General features: G+C 38.8%; 1 protein-coding gene across 1 annotated transcript in view; it reads right to left on the reverse strand.

Moving 5' to 3' along the window:
* Nucleotides 1-1693: 1693 nt before the first annotated feature.
* Nucleotides 1694-21022, reverse strand: part of LOC126933952 (uncharacterized) — a 408012-nt gene continuing 388683 nt past the window's right edge. Inside the window, exons 10-11 of the mRNA XM_050754245.1 lie at nucleotides 5017-5052; nucleotides 1694-2815 (exon numbers count right to left, since the gene is read on the reverse strand). Coding sequence (XP_050610202.1) covers nucleotides 2706-2815; nucleotides 5017-5052 — 146 coding nt within the window. The 3' untranslated portion in view covers nucleotides 1694-2705. The remainder of the gene's footprint in view (nucleotides 2816-5016; nucleotides 5053-21022) is intronic.

The raw sequence follows: 21022 nt of genomic DNA on the forward strand, positions 1-21022 counted from the left end.
AAGTAAGGTATGCCCAGCCATAGCAGAGAGTAGGTGCTCAACAAATATATTTTGAGTAAAAATTAGTATTAATTAAACTAAAGCACGCACACGCACATTTTACTCAACACCAGAAAAATGAAGCTACTTCGAAATCAGAATCTATGATTTTAAAAAATTGTTTTAGTGACTTCTTGGAATCAACAAAACTAAGTAGCAAATGAACATGAAAGAGACACAGATCTAGCAAACTGGCTCTTATTAATGTCTGTGAGTATTTGAAGCTAATGTTCATGGAGGCTAAGTAAAGGGAAACTGTTCTTCACATTCAATTGGCCACAAAGGATGCCACTATATTATATAATATCATATAAAAACTGAGGTTTACAGTTATGCCCTTCTGCCATCAAAATAAGAGAATGTTGCAGAAAGTGTTGGCTAAGTTAGGGAGATGTGAAATGTTTTTTTGTTTTGTGTTTTGTTTTGTTTTTGAGACAGAGTCTTGCTCTGTTGCCCAGGCTGGAGTGCAGTGGCACGATTTTGGCTTACCACAACCTCTGCCTCACAGGTTCAAGCGATTCTCCTGCTTCAGCCTCCCAAGTAGCTGGGACTACAGGTGCATGCCACCATGCCCAGCTAATTTTTTAATTTTTATTTTTAGTAGAGACGGGATTTCACTATGTTGGCCAGGCTGGTCTCAAACTGACCTAATGATCCGCCCACCTCGGCCTCCCAAAGTGTATTTTTTTTTTAAGATATGCATTGAAATGAGTAGTTTTAAAATAATTTTCTCTCTTGAAAATATGAGATTTATCTCGTAAATAAGCTACAGATTTGAGCATTCTGGATCTCAGTCCTAGCACTGCATCTTCCCCTATAGCCAAGAGTTTCCTCATCCAGTGACAAGGGCTGGGCCAGACAATCTATGATACACAAACCCTGATTCTAAAATTCAGTGAGTCCGATGCTAGCTTCCACTATCTGCTTTTCAGTTAGAGGATTCCTGACTTCTTCTATTATGTTTATTACCTAAAGGTGAAGTGTTGAATTGCTTGTTTTTTTCTCCCCTACTAAGCAGATTTTCACTCCACTTCCCACATCCCACCCTAGACCTCTCACAAAAAGAGTCTCATCTGAGATGTGAATGTAGCTTATCTCCCCACAGGTAGCCAGGAACAGGGTGCACAGTCAAGGCAACCCCCAAAAGGGCCCCTCTCCCGGCCGCGCCTGCAAAGTCATCCTGAGCGTCCTGAGCGTTCCTCAGCTGGAGGGGCTTTTCCCTGCTCAGTGTCTGGACCATTGCCAAGAAGATCTGTCCAGCTGTAAGCCTGATTTTATATAGTTATTTTCACTTATTTTTTATTTTGCAAAATGTAAACGAATCTGTTTAGCTAGGAAATCACGTCCCTTGAAAGTGATTATAACCTAATTTGACATGCAGTATTTGTATACTTATTCTAGTGTTATGATGCATTTACTGTGTTTACATAAATAGCGATTTCTGTATAATTACCACAAGATAATGTAAAGAGTTAATCATATGAAATCCCCCAAAATCTCATTTGAGTGATTTTTTTTTTTTTAATTTGAAAGTGAATTTTCCTTTAGAAACAAAATTGGGCCCATTTCCAAAATATTCTGTAAATCTTCTTTGAGAGCCTCACAAAACATCTACTTTATCCATTCTTATCAATCATTAATTGATATGGTCAAATTGCCCTTGTACCTAATATGTGCCAAATACCAGCAAAGATAGAATAGACATGAGTCTTGCCTTCAAGAGTATTACATGTAAACGAGTCTGGAAGGGTGTCATGGAGAAAGGTGGAACTCTGCCTTGAACTTATCTGCTGATCTTTGATAATCACTATGGTTCCTTCATGATCTATACAACGAAAAATGAATATAAGAAAAGATTTTTATAGAAGAAATATCAAAAAGAGGCAACTAGCATGAAGGAAGAACGATACATATTTTAAAAATTTCCTCTATTTTATTGACAAATAAAAGAATTTCCCTCAAATTGGAATATTTTACTAAAACTGGGAAGGAGCAATCACATAAAGAACAATCTAATAGTTCTACACTCATACACCAATTGAAGCTATACTAGTAGATAGCAATATACAGGTATACCGATATACTAATTTATTTTCCTGAGGGTAAATTGGTGTTTCTCTCTGCACTTATCTGCTTCCATTCATTCAGGTTTTTGTTGGTTTGTTTTTGTGACACAGACTTGCTCTGTTGTCCAGGCTGGCGTGCAGTGGCACAATTTCGGCTCACTGCAACCTCCCCCTCCTGGGTTCAAGTGATTCTTGTGTCTCAGCCTCCCCAGTGGCTGGGATTACAGGCATCTGCCACCACACACGGCTGATTTTTGTATTTTCAGTAGAGACGGGGTTTCACCATGTTGCCCAGGCTGGTCTCAAATTCCTGACCTCAAGTGATCTGCCCACTCCTCGGCCTCCCCAAGTGCTGGGACTACAGGCATGAGCCACTTTGCCTGGCCTCATTCAGGTTTTATTGTGTGCTTTGTTCTGTCTTGGAATATATGAGGGTTAAGAAATTAGGTCAAAAGTCTGCCAGCATACACCAAGCTGTGTGTACAGTGAAAGGAGAGCTGGCAAATGTCTACCATGGCATCTGCTTTAGAAAGGTGAAGATATCACTGCAGGTGTACACATCACGAATGGCATCCTTTCTTATCACTGGGTGCTGGAAACTCAGGTAACCAGGGAGGAGAAAGTATCTTCATTTCTCCCAAGTGTTCTTTCTCCATCATCATGTTCAAAACCTTCTCTCAACTCTTTGAGTTCTTCCTTTATCTCGTTTCCTAAAAGACAAATGAAATTTAGACATACCTATGAAGTAATGTCCCCAGTAAGACAGATTTTTAAATGAATGAAGTCCATATAATTTCTATTAAAAAATTGTCAGAACAAGAGACAGAAATTCAGAAATAACATGGGTTAAAAGAATTGCTTATGGTCTTAAAAAAAAACAAAGTCACTATTTGTTGTTACTAATATTCATGACTATCATTTATAACTCTATATGTTTCAATAAAATCTAATTCAAGTCAATACTTCAATGACTTGTTTTCAATCAATGTACACTGACTAAAGTACCTAGTATGTCCAGTGGTTCACAAGTTCATTTCTTTATATCAAAAGAAGGAATAAAAAGTACATATCATTTGTCAATGACATCCTGTAGAACTAAAATAGTGATATTATACCACCATTTGTACAAGTATTTGTTATTATTTTTATAAATGAATGAATTTTAGCCATCAATTAGGGAATACTTAAAGGGCAACAACCCCCAGGTAAGCTGACTAAACACGTATACCCTGCTTTCTGTTTCAAGCCCAAGTTCCGTTTTGTTCTCCCAATCTAGAGATTGGGTCATAATGGTGAAGTATAGGGTCATAATGATGAAGAATTCTAATTATGTGATTTGGACTCTAGTTCTTCTAGTCAGTCCCATGGTCCTTTCAGCCAGTTGTCAAACCGTTCTGTGCTTTAGTTTCACTTTCTGCAAAATTGGAATAACAAACAATTCCCATTTTTTGTAAGGGTTTATGTAAGTTATTCCCAGCAGGCACATAGAGTATTGCATGGCACATGGTAAAATCACAGGAAATGCTGTCTAGTTGTACTGGAAGCACATGAGCCTTGGATGGCCTTGATTTACACTTAGCACTATATTTTCCTCATTTATTTATTCAGTCTATTTCCTAAATTCTAATCAATGTCAATAGGAAATTAAATTGATAAATTATCCATTTAAGTGTATGTGTTCTCCTTCTCCCTCCAATATTTCCACTATGTTTTTGTCTTCCATTAATGTGGCTAATTGTGAAGTGACTATGTTCATGATTACCTTATTTATCTGCCCATTTGATGTTTCTAGTGGGAGACACTAGACCTTAAGAATGACACTAACTCTAATACCAACAGTATAGGAAACTGCCTGATTACAAAGTTTCCTTTTATTGCCTCCCTCTCATCTTCAGCTTACTTTCCTTTCTAACTGACCCTACTCACCCAACCCAGGCTACCAAAGATGAGCTCATGTGAAATGCAAAATGTCCAAGGTCCACCCTTGCTCCCCTTTTGCCAATCAGTGCTTATAAAACTCCTGGGGTAAGTTTCCTTATTTTTGACATGAGTTATTTGTCATAATCATCTTAGGAAAAGGAATAATTTCTCTTGCGACATCTATAGCATTTTCACAGTGTTACATCCAAACTGGCTTGATACAGTCTCAAGGGGATGACAGGACGTTTCTGTGGAGAGTCTTCTCAGAGGTGGGGATTTTGTTAGACAGTCACATGCCCTACTTTTGAGGCAATTGCTCCAGTTTTCACATTCTCTCTCTCCTGCGTTTTGGAGAAGAGATCGAACGTTCTCTTCCTCCAGGTCCCGGCTGATTGCCTGAACTGTGAGAGTGCTGCTTGAAATGACAAGGGAATGGGGTAGAATTGGAGTTATCCAAATAAAAAACATGTGGTATGAGGCTCACTATTCAATAATACGTATTCTATGAGGCCTCCCCAAGAGTCGTCAGGTTTTCAGCAGAATATTAGTTGGTTACTTAACACACTCTATTACCTTCACTTAAAGACTTTAAATCAGGAAGCTTTGCTTAATTTTACGAAGTAACATACCTGAAAATGGAATCCCGCTTATTTTCAATTGGTAGGATAAGGAAAAGTCTCCTACAACAATGCTCTTTCTAGTCTGGAAGGAGATGCTATATCATGAATGTGTGTGTTTGGTCTGCTTAGTAAAGTATTCAAAGAATCATATAAAGTACATACTCTTCAGGTTTTTCAGTTGGGAAACATGAGAAATAGTTTTGTTTTCGTTTTGTTTTCATTTTCTCTGATCTCTAAAATGTATCACTTTGCATGTGAGAAACCCAAACAAAAGACAAAAATATCAGAAGTGTCTTGCTTCAAATTATATTGGTTTATAAATAAGTTTAGGATGATTTATTGAAAACAGGATTAAAATTTCTCTGTCTCACCTACTGCCAAGACAACTTGCTTCTGCTGTGGCACATCTGAAGCAAAAAAATAAATGTTAGATGTGAGATTTATAAAAATGACATGGAGAAAAACAATGCTCTTAATAAATAATATATTATTATAAGGGAAACAGTGATTGAGTAATGGCACTCTAATGATTTTCCCCCAACAGCTAGCACACCTGCTCTGGCATTGTTTTTGTTCTGGTTTGTTTTCTCTGCTCAGCAGAACTACCTTACTGTGAGAACAGTCGTCATGAAGTCCTTTACAAAGGTGACTAAACTACCTTCTGCTAGGGTGTCAAACTGCCCCAAATTGGAAGATCAAATAAAATTCTGAATATGACACCTGGGTGTTGGAGTGAGCACATGTTGTGAAACACTACTGAATGGGGAGCTCAGACTGTCTTTGAGAAATCTTTACCAAGGCCCCCAGGGCCATTTTACAGATTGCCTTTCTAAATTTTACAATGTAAACAGCCCGGACTGGAATGAATCGACATGTGTAAAGAACTGTGAGGCAGCTCCTCTCTCTCCCTGGATCTCAATGATTGTTACAAAGATGAAGTTTCCAGTCATTCCTCCAACTCTGAATTGTCATTTGACCTATGCCAAATGTCATCAGTTTCTGGATTACCATTTATTTCTATCACATGAAAACAAATCCTCTGTCTTTATCCTAGAGATTAAATATAGGTAAGAGATATAAACATGGTTGAAAATGTACAAAGGAACAGTGATTAATATGTAAAACAATTTTTGGTATTATTTGGTAAAACATCATTACTAATAAGTATATAAGAGCATGTTTGGGGGTTGTAAATGCATTTCTTATATTTGTTATCTAATTTATATGCCATAATCGAATGTATTGTCATCTTGATGCCATTCATCCTTGAAGCACTGACATTTGCTATTCTAGAAAAGGCCATTTCACACAGTTCTCTATTATAATGCCTGAACTTCTGTTTCTGAATGAGATTCAATGGGATTTCTAGAGGAGGGGGAACAGAAGAACACCCATTTCTACTTTTCTGTCTTCAAAGTTAAGACGTAGCAATGATTACACATTCTTTTTAAGGGAATAGGCTCAAATTTAAGGCAATGGAAATCAGTTGTAAAGCATAGTCAGTAATAATCTGTAATCTCAATTCCTGTGCAAAAACCACTTAAGATAATTTGGCCTACATTTACTAAGCAAAAATTAGACACTTTCTCACAACAGTGTCACGGCCTTGGAGTCACAAGACACTGAGTTCTTATATAGCCTTAGCTGTGACACTATCTTCTGAAACTTCTTTCGGCTCTATCTTGAGAGGTAAGTCAAGTGTCTATTTGGAGGCAAGACCTTAGTTTTGTGTTTATTTTGTGTCTTGTCGTTTGAGTTAGGAACAATGTCAGAACAAACACAATGCCTTTTTCAAATGAGTTAGCTGGTTTGTGGATGCTTTGTCCAGCATGGAATGTCTATGTACATTCATTCTTCGTCTGGCACCGTTCTTCGTCTCAGGAGCTGTACTTGAAGTGTCTGCAAATGGTAAATTACCATCTGATGTGTGACACCACGGTTTATCATCTTACACTTGATTAAGTCAAGCAGGATATTGTTTATAATAAGCTACAGATCTGTGTGGTTTAATTGGATAACCTTGTAAAGCACTTAGGTTAGGGTTTGTTGCATAGTAAGCTCTCAATAAAATTAGACTCTGGGTAATTGTCATGGAACTATCTTAGAGAAAAATGGCTTTAAAAGGCCTTCGCATCCAGGCTCTTGCCTCTGTGTGGTAAGTATCATACAGTGAATTACTTTCTCCAACTCTTCATTCTCTCATCTTATACATTTACATGTCTGTCATGGCTTGGCCATATGACTTTCTTTGGTCAATCGGACCTTACAGGAATGTTGGAGAGCAGAGCTGAAATATGCTTGTGGAATTGGTCTGCTATCTTGCACTTCTACCATTGCCATGAGAAGAATATTCCCCAGATAATCACTCTCCCTTCAGTTTAGGCCTCAGAATGTGTATGACTGTCCCAGCCACCTCATGCACATCATTTTTGTGGCAATGGCTGATAGATACTGTAAGTATAAACTATTATTTGCCATTAATGTGTGAGGCATCCAAAACCCTAAAGGGTAAGTGTATTAATTTTCTAGAGCTGCCATAACAAAGTATCATCCATTGAAGGGCTTAAGCAATATAAATTTATTTTCTCACAATTCTGCAGTCTAGAAGGCCAAGATCAAGTTGTTGGAAGGGTTGGTTTGTTCTGAGGTCCATGTGGTAAAGATCTATCCCAGGAAACTCTCCTTGACTTATAGATAGTTATCTTCTCTCTGTGCCTTCAAATGTTCCTCCCTCCCTGCATTTATCTGTGCCCTGACTTTCTCTTCTTTTAAGGACACCAGTCATATTGGATTAGGGCCCATCCTAGTGACTTCATTTTAACTAACTTGTTAAAGACTCTATCTCCAAATACAGTGACATTTTGAGGTACAGCAGGTTAGAACTTCAACACATGGATTTTGAGGAGACGAAATTCAGTCCATAACAGTAAGTGATGTACAAGTTCTCTACCAATACAGGGAAATACAACCCACTTTGTCTGCTACCTTTCAATTTCAATCTTGGGTTAGCAATATTTTCAAGGGCCCTAGAATTCACTCTTCTCCACAAGCCAATATCTGTGTGTTTTAGTGACCTAATGCTACATGCCTGGAAATTTAGGCCTGAGCTCATTTCAGTGAGCAGATGCTGGACATCTCTCTCTCATGATGCCATTGACATTTCAGGAACTGTAGGGCATTGCATTCTGGCTCTGACGGATCATTCTGGACCTACCACTTTTGTTATCAATTAAACAGCAACAGACAAAGCATTAAAGTAAGTTGCCTAAATTGAAAAGGAATGTATCTGTCAATTAATCAGCATATAACTAGGCAAATGTGTATGAAAATATTCCTGTATGGTGGAACCCTCAAATGGTAAAGAGAAAACTTTCAAGTAGTACTAGAAAATGCCTTCAGACAAATAAAGTCTGTTGTATACTGTGCCTGACTTGGGATGGACGCCTTGGAGAAGTTTCCATGTGCACAGTTAGTCTTTGGCCAACCTGACTTATCAAGTTCGTCAGGAACCCTACCTTCATCATTCAAGCTCTGCCACCTCAATCATGTTTTCTGATGTTCTATAACCATTCCCATTCTTACTCGTTACCCTAGTAGCTTTTCCTGCAGTTTTTTCTTTTTTTCCTTTCTATGGTCTCTAGGACTCCTCTGTGACTTCATTAATAAAAACATTTCCATTGAGCAAAACATATCACACAAAGAAAGAAAGTGAGAAAAGAAGGAAAGAAAGAAAGAAAGAAAGGAAGGAAAGGAAGGAAGGAAGGAAGGAAGGAAGGAAGGAAGGGAGAAAGAGAGAGAGAGAAAGAAAGAAAAGAAAAGAGAGAGAGAGAAAGAAAAGAAAAGAGAGAGAGAAAGAAATGAAGGAAGAAAAGAAGGCAGAAGGAAGGAAGGAAGGAAGGAAGGAAGGAAGGAAGGAAGGAAGGAAGGAAGGAAGGAAGGAGGGAAGGAAGGAAAACAAACTCTTCACCTGACTTTGAAAACCTCTCCAAAATGGAAGATTCTTTCACGTCACTTCCCCCCATCAACACTAGTCTCTCATATAAGCCCTTCTCTGCACATGGACCTGGATTTTTGCTAAATTCATATACCTCTTAATGTTATCCAATTCACTGCTTTCACACATACTGTTTCCCTATGTAAAGTGACCTCTGTCATCCTCTCCACCTGTGCTAATATTGTTCTGTGTCATGGCACAGCCTAAGAAGCTTCTAAACCCTTCCTGTTCACCCAGAAGACATGCTCACTCTCCACCCCCTTTTTCCAACCCTTAGAGCCTTTATCTCTCTCGGACCTTTATCATGCATTATAACATAAAGTTATTTATCTTTTTAACAAATACATTTTCTCTTCCAAATGATATTATTAGTTCTTCACAATTAAGAGCTCATCTTTTCATTGATATCATTATTAACAATGAAAACAGTGTTATGTATGCAGCAGATTCTTCTTTAAAAATACATTGAATAGCATATTTATTGAATGAATCAATGGCATCAACTCAATATATGCTTATTAATTGAATAATGAAATACGGAAGAAACAAAGCGAGTACGTAGTGAATAAGCGAATCTCTGAAATCAAGCCTACAGACTGCCCAGATGTTCTCACCCATGGGGAAAGTTCCACAGTTCCAAATCACAGTTGGATGATATTTACACGGCTTAATACCATCTTTACTGAATTATCTCAAGTTTTCACTGATATCAGAAATAAATGTTTTTGTCATGCAGCCTAATTTATGTTTCTTGGCAAATATGAGCATTCTATTCATAATATGGCTATTTATAGTCATTTGTTTTGCTTTAATACAATTTAACTCAGAAGTACTGAATAGAGGGCATTCAAGTTTTTGATGGTTCAGTGAAATCAAACATATTTCAGAAGCAAATCTGGGCCAGAGGGCCTTATTTTGGAGATAAAACAGTGAGAGTATAGAAAGGTTAAATGATATGACCCAAGACGCACAGCTAATTGGCCAAAAGCTCTAGTCTAGAATAGAGATTCCTTCAGTCCCTAGACTATATTCTTCACCACCTCCTGCTACCACTATTGGTGAAATAATTAAAAGACAATCTGCAATACGACCATTTTCTTCAAAATAATATTTTAATGCTATTCTCTGCACATCAACTATTCACGTGCTATAGATTATAGCATAATCTATATTATGCTGTGTATAGAAGAAGTTTAATTTCCAGCACCATAAGGAAGTCTTTGTAGTGGTTTCCCTCAACTAAGACAAGATAGAAATTGGTATAAATGTGTGATCCAGGACCAGGGAAGCACAGGACACCAAAGTTGAGCTAAAACGAGTGAAGGGACACCAACCACGCAAATGCAGAAGTGGCCAAGCTGAAATGAACCACAGTCACCTAATATTTGCTTTGTAATTGAAGATCCTTAAGTGGATATCCCTCCTTACTCAAAAGCTTTTGTTCATACCATGTGCTATTAACTAAATGTCTGTAGAACCCTAAAATTCATATGTTGAAGCCCTAATTCTCAATGTGATGGTATTTGAGAGCAGGGGCTTTGGGAGGTAATTAAGTTTAGACAAGGTCAAGAGGGTGGAGCTCTTATAACGAGCTTAATATCCTATAAAAAGAAGATACACACAATCTCTTTCTATTTCTCTCTTTCTCTCTCCCTCCACAGGAAGGCTCCAAAGAAAGGCCACATGAGGACATAAGAAGAGATGGCATCTGCAAGTCAGGAATAGACTCTCACTAAGAACCAAATGCACTGGCACCTTGATCTTGGGCTTTCCAGCCTCCAGAACTGTGAAAAATACGTGTCTGTTGTTTAACTCACTCAATTTATGGTATTTTGTTATAACAGTACAGAAAGACTAAGATAGTAACTGGTACCAAGAAAGTGGGGTGCTGCTATAACAAATACCTAGAAATGTGGAAATGGCTTTGGAACTGGGTAATGGGTAGAGACTAAAAGAGTTTTAAGATGCAAGCTAGAAAAAGCTAGGATTCCCATAAAGGGCAGTTAGGGATGATTCTAATGAGACTTAGAAAAGAGGAGAGCTGCAGAGAGCGCGTCTATCTTCTTGGGGGATATCTAAATAATTGTGAATGGAATGTTGGCATAAATACAGACAATAATGGCCATTTTGGTAAAGTCTTAGGTAGAAATGAGAAACGTTATTGGAAACTGGAGGAAAGGCAACTTTTGTTTTTAAAAAATAATACTTGACTGAATTGCATTTGTGTTCTAAAGTTTTGAGGAAGGTAGAACTTCCAAGCAATGAAATTAGATATTTAGCTGAGAATATTTCCAAGAGAAGTGTTGAAGGAGTGGCCCAGTTCCCCCTGACTACTTATAGTAAAATGCAAGAAGACAGAAATAAATTGAAGAAGGAATTGTTAAGCAAAGATAAACCAGAACTTAAAGATTAGAAAATTCTCAGCCCATCTGTATTGTACAGAACGCTAAGCATGTGGTAGAGCAACCACTTGATAAGAGGATTAATATGGGTAGGAACCATGGACCTAATCAGCCACCCCAGCAGGAACAATGCTAATTTGAATGTAAGAGGACAGAGATGAGACTAAATGAAGGAAAGCTGTCACACTTTTTACATCCTACAGGACTAGACCAGAGAGCTATTTGGCTGTCAACATCATTCTTCAAGGAAATAGAAGGATGACCCTGAAGGTGATTCAGAAATCATCAGAGCTGCCTCCTTGCTTTCAAAGAAGCAGGAAGGGCAAATGCCTTCACTTCAACAGCCAGATTGCAGCATCCTGGAGCAGTAAAGGGGGGCCCACCAAGATATTTTGGAGCATGACTCTTCACAAACCCCAGCTGGCAGAACCACCCACCCCAGCGAGTCTGGAAGGCAGGACTGCTGCTCCAGTTGGTCCAGTAGGCAGGAAATCATTTTAAAGAAGATTATTACTGAGTCTTAAGATTTCGTGGAATTTGCCTTGCTAAGTTTTGGACTTGCTTGGGATCCATCATTCTTTCTTCATTCAGATTTCTCCCTTTTTGAAGGGAAATGTCTATCCTATGCATGTCCTATCATTGTATTTTAGGAACACATAATTTTTCTGGTTTCACAGGATCACAGATAGAAAGGAATTTTGCTTCAGGATAAATGTATTTCTATTTTCATCTATATCTTATTTAGATAATGTTTAGATAAAACTTTGGACTTTAGAGTTGATGCTGGATCAAGAGTTCTGGGGTACTTTGGATGGAATAAATGTATTTTGTATGCAGGAAGGACATTAATTTGGGGGATCAAGGGTATACTATTATGGACTGAATATTTGTATTCCCCAAAATGTTGAAATGTTGAAAACCTAATCCCCAGTGTGATGACATTTAGAGATGGAGCATTTGGGAGGTAATAGGGTTAAATTAGGTTATGGAGGTGGGACCTTCATGATTGGATTAACACCCTTATACAAAGAAGGAGACACAAAATCTCTCTCTCTCTCTCTCTCTCTCTCTCTCTCTCTGTCCCCCCTTCTCTCTTTCTCTCTGTTCAAGTGCATGCACCAAGGAAAGATCACATGAAGACATAATGAGAACACTGTATCTACAAATCAGGAAGAGAACCCTTACCAAGAACTGAATCCACTGGCACTTTGAACTTGGATTTTGCAGCCTCCAGAACTGTGAAAAATAAATGTGTATTGTCTAAGCCATCCAGTCTATGGTATTTTGTTATAGCAGGCTGAGAAAACTAAGAGACTAAGACACCCATTCAATACACCTTGACTCACCTGACTTTAAACTCATCTCAGTTCTGTGTTAAGAGGAGGGCTAGGCCAGGAGTGGTGGCTCACACCTGTAACCCCAGCACATCGGGAGGCCAAGCACATTGGGAGGCCAAGGAGGGAGGATCACTTGAACTCAGGAGTTCGAGACCAGCCTGGATATTACAGCGAGACCTCCTCTTTACTAAAAATCAAAAAAATTAGCCAGGCATGGTGGTGTGCACCTGCAGTCCCAGCTACTCTGAGGGCTGAGGCAGGAGGATTGCTTGAGACTGGGAGATGGAGGGTGGAGTGAGCTATAATAGTGCCACTGTACTCCAGTCTGGGTGACAGAGAAAGATCCTGCTTCAAAAAATATATATAAATAATTAATTAACTTTTTATTTAAAATAAGAGGGTTAATAGCCTGGTTCTGTGATGTCGCATATGTACCCATTAACAGCGGCCTTCTGACAACAATGACTTAATCTACTAGCACAGGTAGGCAAGAGATAAAAGCTTAGCTAATTAACAAAAAAATTCATTATTCACAATAGTTCAGATATGGAAAGAACTTGTGTCCATTGACAAGTGAATGTTAAAAAAATCTGTGTATATGTATATATACTTTATAAATAAATATGTATAATAGAATATATATGTTTCATATATATATACACAGTCTCATATATATGTGTGTGTATATATGTATATATATATATACAGCCTTAAAAAAGAAGGTAATCTTGTCATTTTTTTTCAACACGGATAAAACTGGAGGATATAATGATAAATGAAATAAACCAGACACAGAAAGACAAATACTACCTGACTTCACTTACATATGGAATCCAAAAAGTCAGACTCGTGGAAACAGAATAGAAGGGTGGTTGGCAGGGGCCAGGGATGGAGGGAAATGCGAGATGTTGGTCACAGGGTACATACTTTCAGTTATAAGATGAGTAAGTTCTGAGAGTCTAACGCACAGCAGGGCGATGACAGTTGACAATAATATATTGTATACTTGAAATTTGCTAAGAGAAAATCTTATGTATTCCACTACAAAAAAAAAGATAACTATGTGGGGCAATGAATATGTTAATTCGCTTGATTGTGGTGATCATTTCACAATGTATATGTATATCAAAATATGTTTTGATGTGTAATTTAAATGTATACAAGTTTTATTTGTTAATTATACCTCAATAAAGCTAGGAGAAAAGGATTGGATTCCAGGACCATTCTGTTATTAACTGTGTGTATTTGAGATTCTGCATTCAATCTACACATTTGTATCCAAAAATGGCTGGACTGGAAAAATACTTGCCATACAGTGTCCTCAGAAACCCTGGGGTCTCCCAGAGATGCCTCTTGGCTTTATCAGCTAAGTTATCAGGTTAGGAATTCATGCCTCCCAACCCAACTTCCACCGGAGCTGTTCTGTTTTAATCCGCTATATACACCAGGATTCTGCTTAATGCTTAATGGGGGGGGGGCGGCGGGGGTGGGGGGGGAAGTCCTACTGTTAAAACAGTAGCAACAAAACAATATGTTTGAAATCCACTGGAGTAATTAATCTCAGGTGCTTGCTGGCTCCTTCTCTCTGTGAGATATTAGAGGGTAGGATGGCCATTCTGGTGCCTTTCCAATCCTATCAGGCAGTTCTGATCTTGTCTGGATCAGTCTGTGTTATTGGGATCAGCCTGCATTATTGAAGCTACCTACCACACAGATTCTTAGAGGAGTCATTCTCTCCACTTTGAGGGCTTGCTAGGCCATAGGCAATCCAGGATTCTAGATCCAATCAGAAAGATATGGATGAAATAATTTTTTTGCAATTTTCCCTATGACCTAAACCCACTGTGAATAAGTTCTGGGATGGTGTGAGGATCTGACTCAACAAATATTCATTTAACATCAAATACAGGCTACACATTAGCTTGGTACTGCTAGGTTTGAGCTGATATTTGTCATTGTGTTTTTGTTGTTGCTATTATTATTATTCATTGTTGTTGCTTTTCCATACTTAATTCAGAAACTCCAGTTTCTACAACTTCATAGAGTAAGAAAATGTAGGGGTTCATGTCCTTTCTCCTGCTCTACATATTTCCATTGAATTCTTCCAACCTCTATTTAGCACTAACTGAATGTCCAATACTGAGCTAGGTACAGAGATAAATAGAAGAAAAGTTTAAAAGATATGGTCCCTGTCTTCAAGGATTTAGAGTGTATCGAGGAGAAAAAAAAAAAAAATCTTCCACACACAACACCAGCAGGTAACAAAGGGAGAGTGCTAAATTAGCTACAACCACCTGCCAAAGGCATGGTACTGACACTAAATCTGCTTGGCAGTTTGAAAACGGCAAGATCAAAGTGAGCTGGAGTTTTGGGGTCAGGGGTGGGGTTTGATCTGCTTATTGAAGGGCTAGAAAGATTTGGATATAAAGAGAGAATGGCTCCTTATAGGAAAAGGGGAAAAATCAGAAGACAAGCACAAGGGGCCCTAAGGAGACTGGCTGCCTGGGAGCAAAAGTTTACTATGTCAAAGAGCCTAGACACCTAGCCATCAGGTTAGTGGAGGTTGCTGGTCAAGTGACTTCTCTGTCCTGGATCTCAACTCATCATTTGCCAATGAAAATTAGCTCCCAGGCGACTATTTATTTTAAAGATGCATCTCCATTTAAATGTGTTTAATGCTTGCAACGTGCTCAGTGTTCACTACCTGTGAGAGAAGCACACATTATTATTACCATAATCATCGTTTGCCACCTGCTTGCCTCACTTGAACCCATTACTTGTGGCATCCCTCTCCCAGGAGGAACCCTTCGTCACCTCCCAGGGTTCATATACCTGCTCTTTGGGAGATAAATTTACTAAATTATAAATTTTACAGTGATCCCTTTCAAATGCTTGGGGAACTTGAAAGGGACAGTGGTATTTGACTTGGATTCCTTTCTTTGAGAAGCTGAGGTGTTTGAGAGTGGGTCAGTGTCCTTTCAAAGTCAGTAAAAGAAAACATCCCACAGAGTGACTTAGGAAACATAAGATCCAAAATATCTTCCAAAGTAGGGGTCTTCCCACAAGAGAACAATCTTCCACATTTTCCTGTTTCTCCCACGTTCTCTTTTTCTTGCGCTAGCAATGATAATCTGGGAAAAATACACATTCTAAGGGAGAAATCCTGCCAAGCTTGTTAATCTCATGCAGATGTGATGATACTTTTACTATGTTGTAATATGGCTTCTTAAAAAACAAGTCGGAAGGAGGGGGGAAAAGCCCACCAAAAAACAACAAATATTCACCAACCCATATGGTCAGTAATTGCTGTTTAATAGTCCTCCTATTACAAACCTAAGAGGCAGCAGTCTGAATTACCAGTAGAGTATTAATAAACAGGAATGAGTTAATAGTGCATAAAGACCTTCTAGTAGAACAGTGGGGGAGTTGAATATTCTTTTCTTCAGTCAGCTGTAAGTAATTACTGCATGGTGTGCTTCTGACTATTACCATAACAGAGCAATTGGACGTGAAGAATGGATAATAGTATGGACATGGAGGTATTTTTAGAATATCAGCAGTGAAGCAGGTAACTGGCCTACTCCAGTAGAAACCTTTAAATAAGTTTCGAAGACTTATTTTTTTTTCCTTATGACATTTAGCCATGGTAGAATTTTAAAAAGATCAATCTAATACATTATTTAAAATAACTTTACAAAGAGGATGCCTGTGATATGTAAATAAGAAGGCAAGAAGGGAGGAAGGAAAAGCCTAAAAAGCCCAGGCGGACACGAGGCATGAGCCGATGTTACTGTAACTACATAATCACAGGTTCCCTCCTGCTCCTCGGAGACACAGCCTTCCTCTGCCTGGATGCCCAATCTGCTTGACTGGCTCCCACTGGCTGCTCAGGTGAAAGTGAAAATATTCAAATCAGAGCTGTAACTATGATTGCTGGAGTTGTGGGTTTTCTAAAATTGAGTTAGTCATCCTCAGTGATTTAATGATGCATATCATTTATTTTAAAATATTATTACAGGGGCATTGACTGAGCTGCGGCTCCTTTTTCAAGGGACTGTCCATTATGCAATGCGGCAGGGTATGTCATGGATGGCGGCAGGCTGAGATATTGTCTAACGGCACAACATATGTTCTCAGATGAAAACAGCTTGAGACTTTGATTCAGAAAGCGGTAATTTTGTAAATGCACACAAATATCATTTAAGGAATATTTTGATTTTTTTTTCAGGGTATAGGTCCTTTTCCTGCCTCCTGGCTGCACAGGCCGAAGCTGATTTTTCAATTTGCAGGTTTGTTAAGCATCATGGAATGTTTTGGTTCTCAATCAAGAATATTCTTCCCAAGTGGTTCCAAAGTCCTACGCTTGAAAATAAACGCGTGTCCTCTTTGTCTCCTAGCAGCATGTGTTCCAATGTACAATAGCAGCACAGGACGGAGCTAGGCATTGCCTTTGATTGAACCACCCTATAGGTTTTTAACCTGCCACTCTCAGGGGCTGCAAGCTTTCTTAAAGCCAGGCGGCATGCTCTCTTCTTTGGGCGGCGCTGGCAGCTGGAGTCCAACAGGGGTGGTTAGGAGCCAGGACCCAAGTCCTCCTCCTGGCAGGATTCCTGTCTTACGTTGTGCACAGGAGCTGAACAGAGGATAAGCCACCCCAGTGCTAATGACCTCAGAGTCCCACCTGAAAAGAAGAAGCACAACCTATGGGACAGATGGCAATGCTTAACTGATCTCTGCCCACCCCTTTGAAGTCCTCTGACAAACAATTGTGTGCGAAATAAACACTGTCACACTTATTTTTCCTGAAAAAAACGCATCATTGTGTCTGAGCTCCACCAGCCAGCATATTCTGATTCATCTAGACACAACCCCTTGCTTGTTAAAAGATGCTGCAGTGTAAATGTACAGCTGTGTATTTCACCTGTTTAGCTGGTGATTCTTAATAGAAGTCAAGGGCACACCTGTAGAGGCGTTATGGCGACCCAGGGAGAGCCGCAGTTTCTCTATGCTGCTGGTTTAGGTTTTCTTTTTCTCATGTTTTTGAAAATAGAGTAGTTCTCTTTTCCAAAAATCTACAGAAAGATGACAAAGGAAAATCTGGCTAATTAAACGCCAATTTTAAACAAAATTTTTCACATTGAACAAAGATCAAAGGTCATTTCTAGAAAGTGATCATGACCTCTTATTTTAGGGCATTTTAGTGTTTAGAGCATTGTGTTTCTAATTCAGTAAAATTTTGAGATTTGTACAACTTTCTTTCCATGTGACCACACTATTTATGGTGATCAGTATGTCCCATTTAAATATATTCTGCATCTCCTATTAATCATGAAGTTCCCAAGGGCATGGGATGGACCTCTGGGTTTTATCCCCAGAGTTGACATCCTATCCAAAGGACCAGTACAAAAACTTCCCTAGGAAATGACACCACCAACAACCAGAACTGTTACTGTTTCATATCTAGAGAACCTTCTTGGGAGTAGAGAATAAGATAATTCTGCTCAGTGAAACAAAGAGGGAGAAGGGGGTTTCCAACGCCTTTATATTTCCATTTAGCTCCAAGAAGCCCAGGGAAAAATACCTGGAATTGTTAAGAAGCTGAGCAGTTTCAGAAGTCACCAATTTATATCTTCAGTATTTCAGCTGGCAACTCTCTAGTCAAGAATTCTTAGTATTTTCAGGTGTTCCACTGAAACAACTTAGCAGGCCAACACTCCAAAAAAGAACAAGTGAAAAGGTAAATTATTTGGAGTCGATTACACAACTCGACCATTATAAAACTTTCCAGAGTGGTTGAATTCAGCTACCCTATTCATGGGCTATCATGACAACCATTAGGACTCACAAAAATCTTTTTTTTTTCTTCAACATTTGGTAAATAATCCTCTGAAATGTCCACTTATATAATATTGGAAATAACAACGATAATAAAAGGTCTAAATAATTTAGCCTCTACTTCCTCATTGGTTTCATCTCCCACCATCCTCTCTGTGGTTTTATTTCAGTTCTTCCATCACCCTGAGCTTATCTCTGCATATAGGTCTTTGCATTGTCTGTTTCAACCTCTGTTAAAATGTCACCTCAACAAACTATTTAGTGGTTTTCCAAGCATTCGCCAAACTTGCTTTATTTTCTTCACAGAATTTATACTAGCTGATGTTTTCTTGTTTGTATATATGCTAGATTGAACTATTCTTAATTCTTGACTCCTTCATGCTATAATATACATATCATTTGACATGTAACTGTGAGTAGAAAATATTCCTACCTTATTGCAACTAGACTTAGTCATGTGACTTGCACTGGTTAATTAAATGTTGGTAGTCATCATGAGATTAGGCTTCAAATATGTCATCTATCTTGCTTGGCTCCTGGTGCTTCTGCCTTTCCCTATTAGAGAAATCGACCCCAGATAATCAGTTTTTGAAGAAAAATGAAGAGACTCTTAGGACAAATCTGAACCTAACCTGAGTCTTGGAGCCACGTCTCCCTATGACCTAAAGTAGTGCCGCTTCAACCAACCCATGGGACCATTAGCAAGGAAATAAACACTTGCTTATGCCACTGAGTTTTGGGTTTGAGTGTGAGGTTTGCTATATATTATTATTGTGGAAATTGCTAGTTAAACTCTACCAAAAATGGGCTTCTGCTGCCAAAAAATATTAAAACGTGTCATTAGTTTGGGATCACATGGTAAGAAGAGAAGAAACTATTATTTAAAAAGTAATAGAAAGCTAGAAAAATGAAAACCCATATTATACACTACCAAAACATTTGATAAAATTGTTGACTACAATAATCTGGAAGGCAGAAAGTGTACTAACTGTACTCGTAGCTTTGAGCTGGGAAGTTTTGGGGGCAAAATATTTATAGTATGAATTGGCTGTTGTCTGCATTTAATAAGTTACTACAAGAAAAATATAAGCTTAGGAAAGAATTGATTGACTTGCAAATAAGATTGAGGGAAACTGAGAGAACCCCAAATTTCTGGAAATTATCAGTTTGAAAATTAAACCATTTCTCTCTATAGAGAACATTGTCATTAGAACATCACCATAAGATAAAGACAAAATCAGGAAAATAGTTGTCACAGCCATTGGTAAGATTCCTGAAAAAAGGGTGGAGTGTGGTGGCTCACACCTGTAATCCCAGCACTCTGGGAGGCCAAGGTGGGCAGATTGCCTGAGCTCAGTAGTTCGAGAGCAGCCTGGGCAACACGGTGAAAACCCATCTCTACTAAAACACAAAAAATTAGCCAGGAGTGGCGGTGTGTGCCTGCAGTCCCAGCTACTTGGGAGGCTGAGGCAGGAGAATTGCTTGAACCCAGGAGGTGGAAGTTGCAGTGAGCCGAGATCGCGCCACTGCACTCTAGCCTGGCCGACAGAGTGATACTCCATCTCAAAAAAAAAAGAAAGAAAAGAAAAAAGAAAAAATTCCTGAAAAGATTAAGGAGACTGAGGGCGCATCTCACAGACGCCTAATACATGCAAATTACCTACTTATATCTAGAAAGGAACCTGTCTCTAAAATAATCATGGTTGAGGCATTTGGCACATAGTAGTTGACTGGAAGCAAACAGAAAGCTCATAGAGTTTTTGAGAGAGCTGTATTGGCAAGATTACCACCAGCCTGGATTTTTAAAAATCATGTCTATTTGAAATATATAAGAATCTCTGAGACCCTAAGATTTTACAGACAGGAAGCAGGCCGAGAAATCTGTTCAGCTACCAAGGGGCATATTCTCCTCTACTCATCAGAAAGCCAAAAATGAAAAAACAAGGAGTTCCAAGATAAGAACAAAGACTCGTGTACAACAGTAGACTGGGGATAAACTCCCAGGTATAGAAACAGGGCTTAACCAAAATATATACCAACATCTTTGTAGGAGACACTGGCAAAATTTGTTCAGCAGAGTTTCAAAATTTCTATATACCAGTTATTATTCTGTGTTTCTCCCAATTGTCTCCTTGTTGAATGCAGCTGTTTGTTTGTTCTGTTTGTATTCCAGCATGGGACATTAGATGTGTGGGGGCAGATAACATATCTTTTCATAGAGGTCCAGATCAAGAAAAGTTCCATCCAGACCCGACATGGATCATGAGATCCTGGACTTTGAACTCAATGCCATAATTGGGTGAGACTTTGTGGGTTTCTTGGAATGGCAGTTAATATGTCTCAGGTGCACAAGGAACATGAATTGTGAACAAGAGAGACAACTGTGACTGATTTGAGTTATTATTAACACTCTTAATCCTCATTCTCTTTTTATTATAAAATTACACATTACCCTTTTTCCTATGTAACTTGCAGTTTTTTCCACTATGTGTGAAAAATACTCCCTTGATCCACTCATGTTGGGCTTGGCATGTGAATTGTCTGAGTTAATGAAATGTTAGTAAATGTGACAGAAGCAGAGATTTAGACTTGCTGCCATGATCCGGCTTGTTCTCTTGCACTCCTACAGTTCCCCACAAGAACAACATGCTCCAGATAACTGGTCAAGGGAGACTGAAGAAACGAGAGGAGCAGATCTGATCCAGCTGATGGTTTAGAGCCAAGATAAGCAAAACTCTGCTAAGGTCAGTCCCCTTCTAGCTGCCCCACAGAACTGTTATTGAGATGAATGTTTGGTGTTGCAATTCTG

This window comes from Macaca thibetana, chromosome 13, assembly GCF_024542745.1.
Source record: "Macaca thibetana thibetana isolate TM-01 chromosome 13, ASM2454274v1, whole genome shotgun sequence".
Lineage (NCBI taxonomy): Eukaryota > Metazoa > Chordata > Mammalia > Primates > Cercopithecidae > Macaca > Macaca thibetana.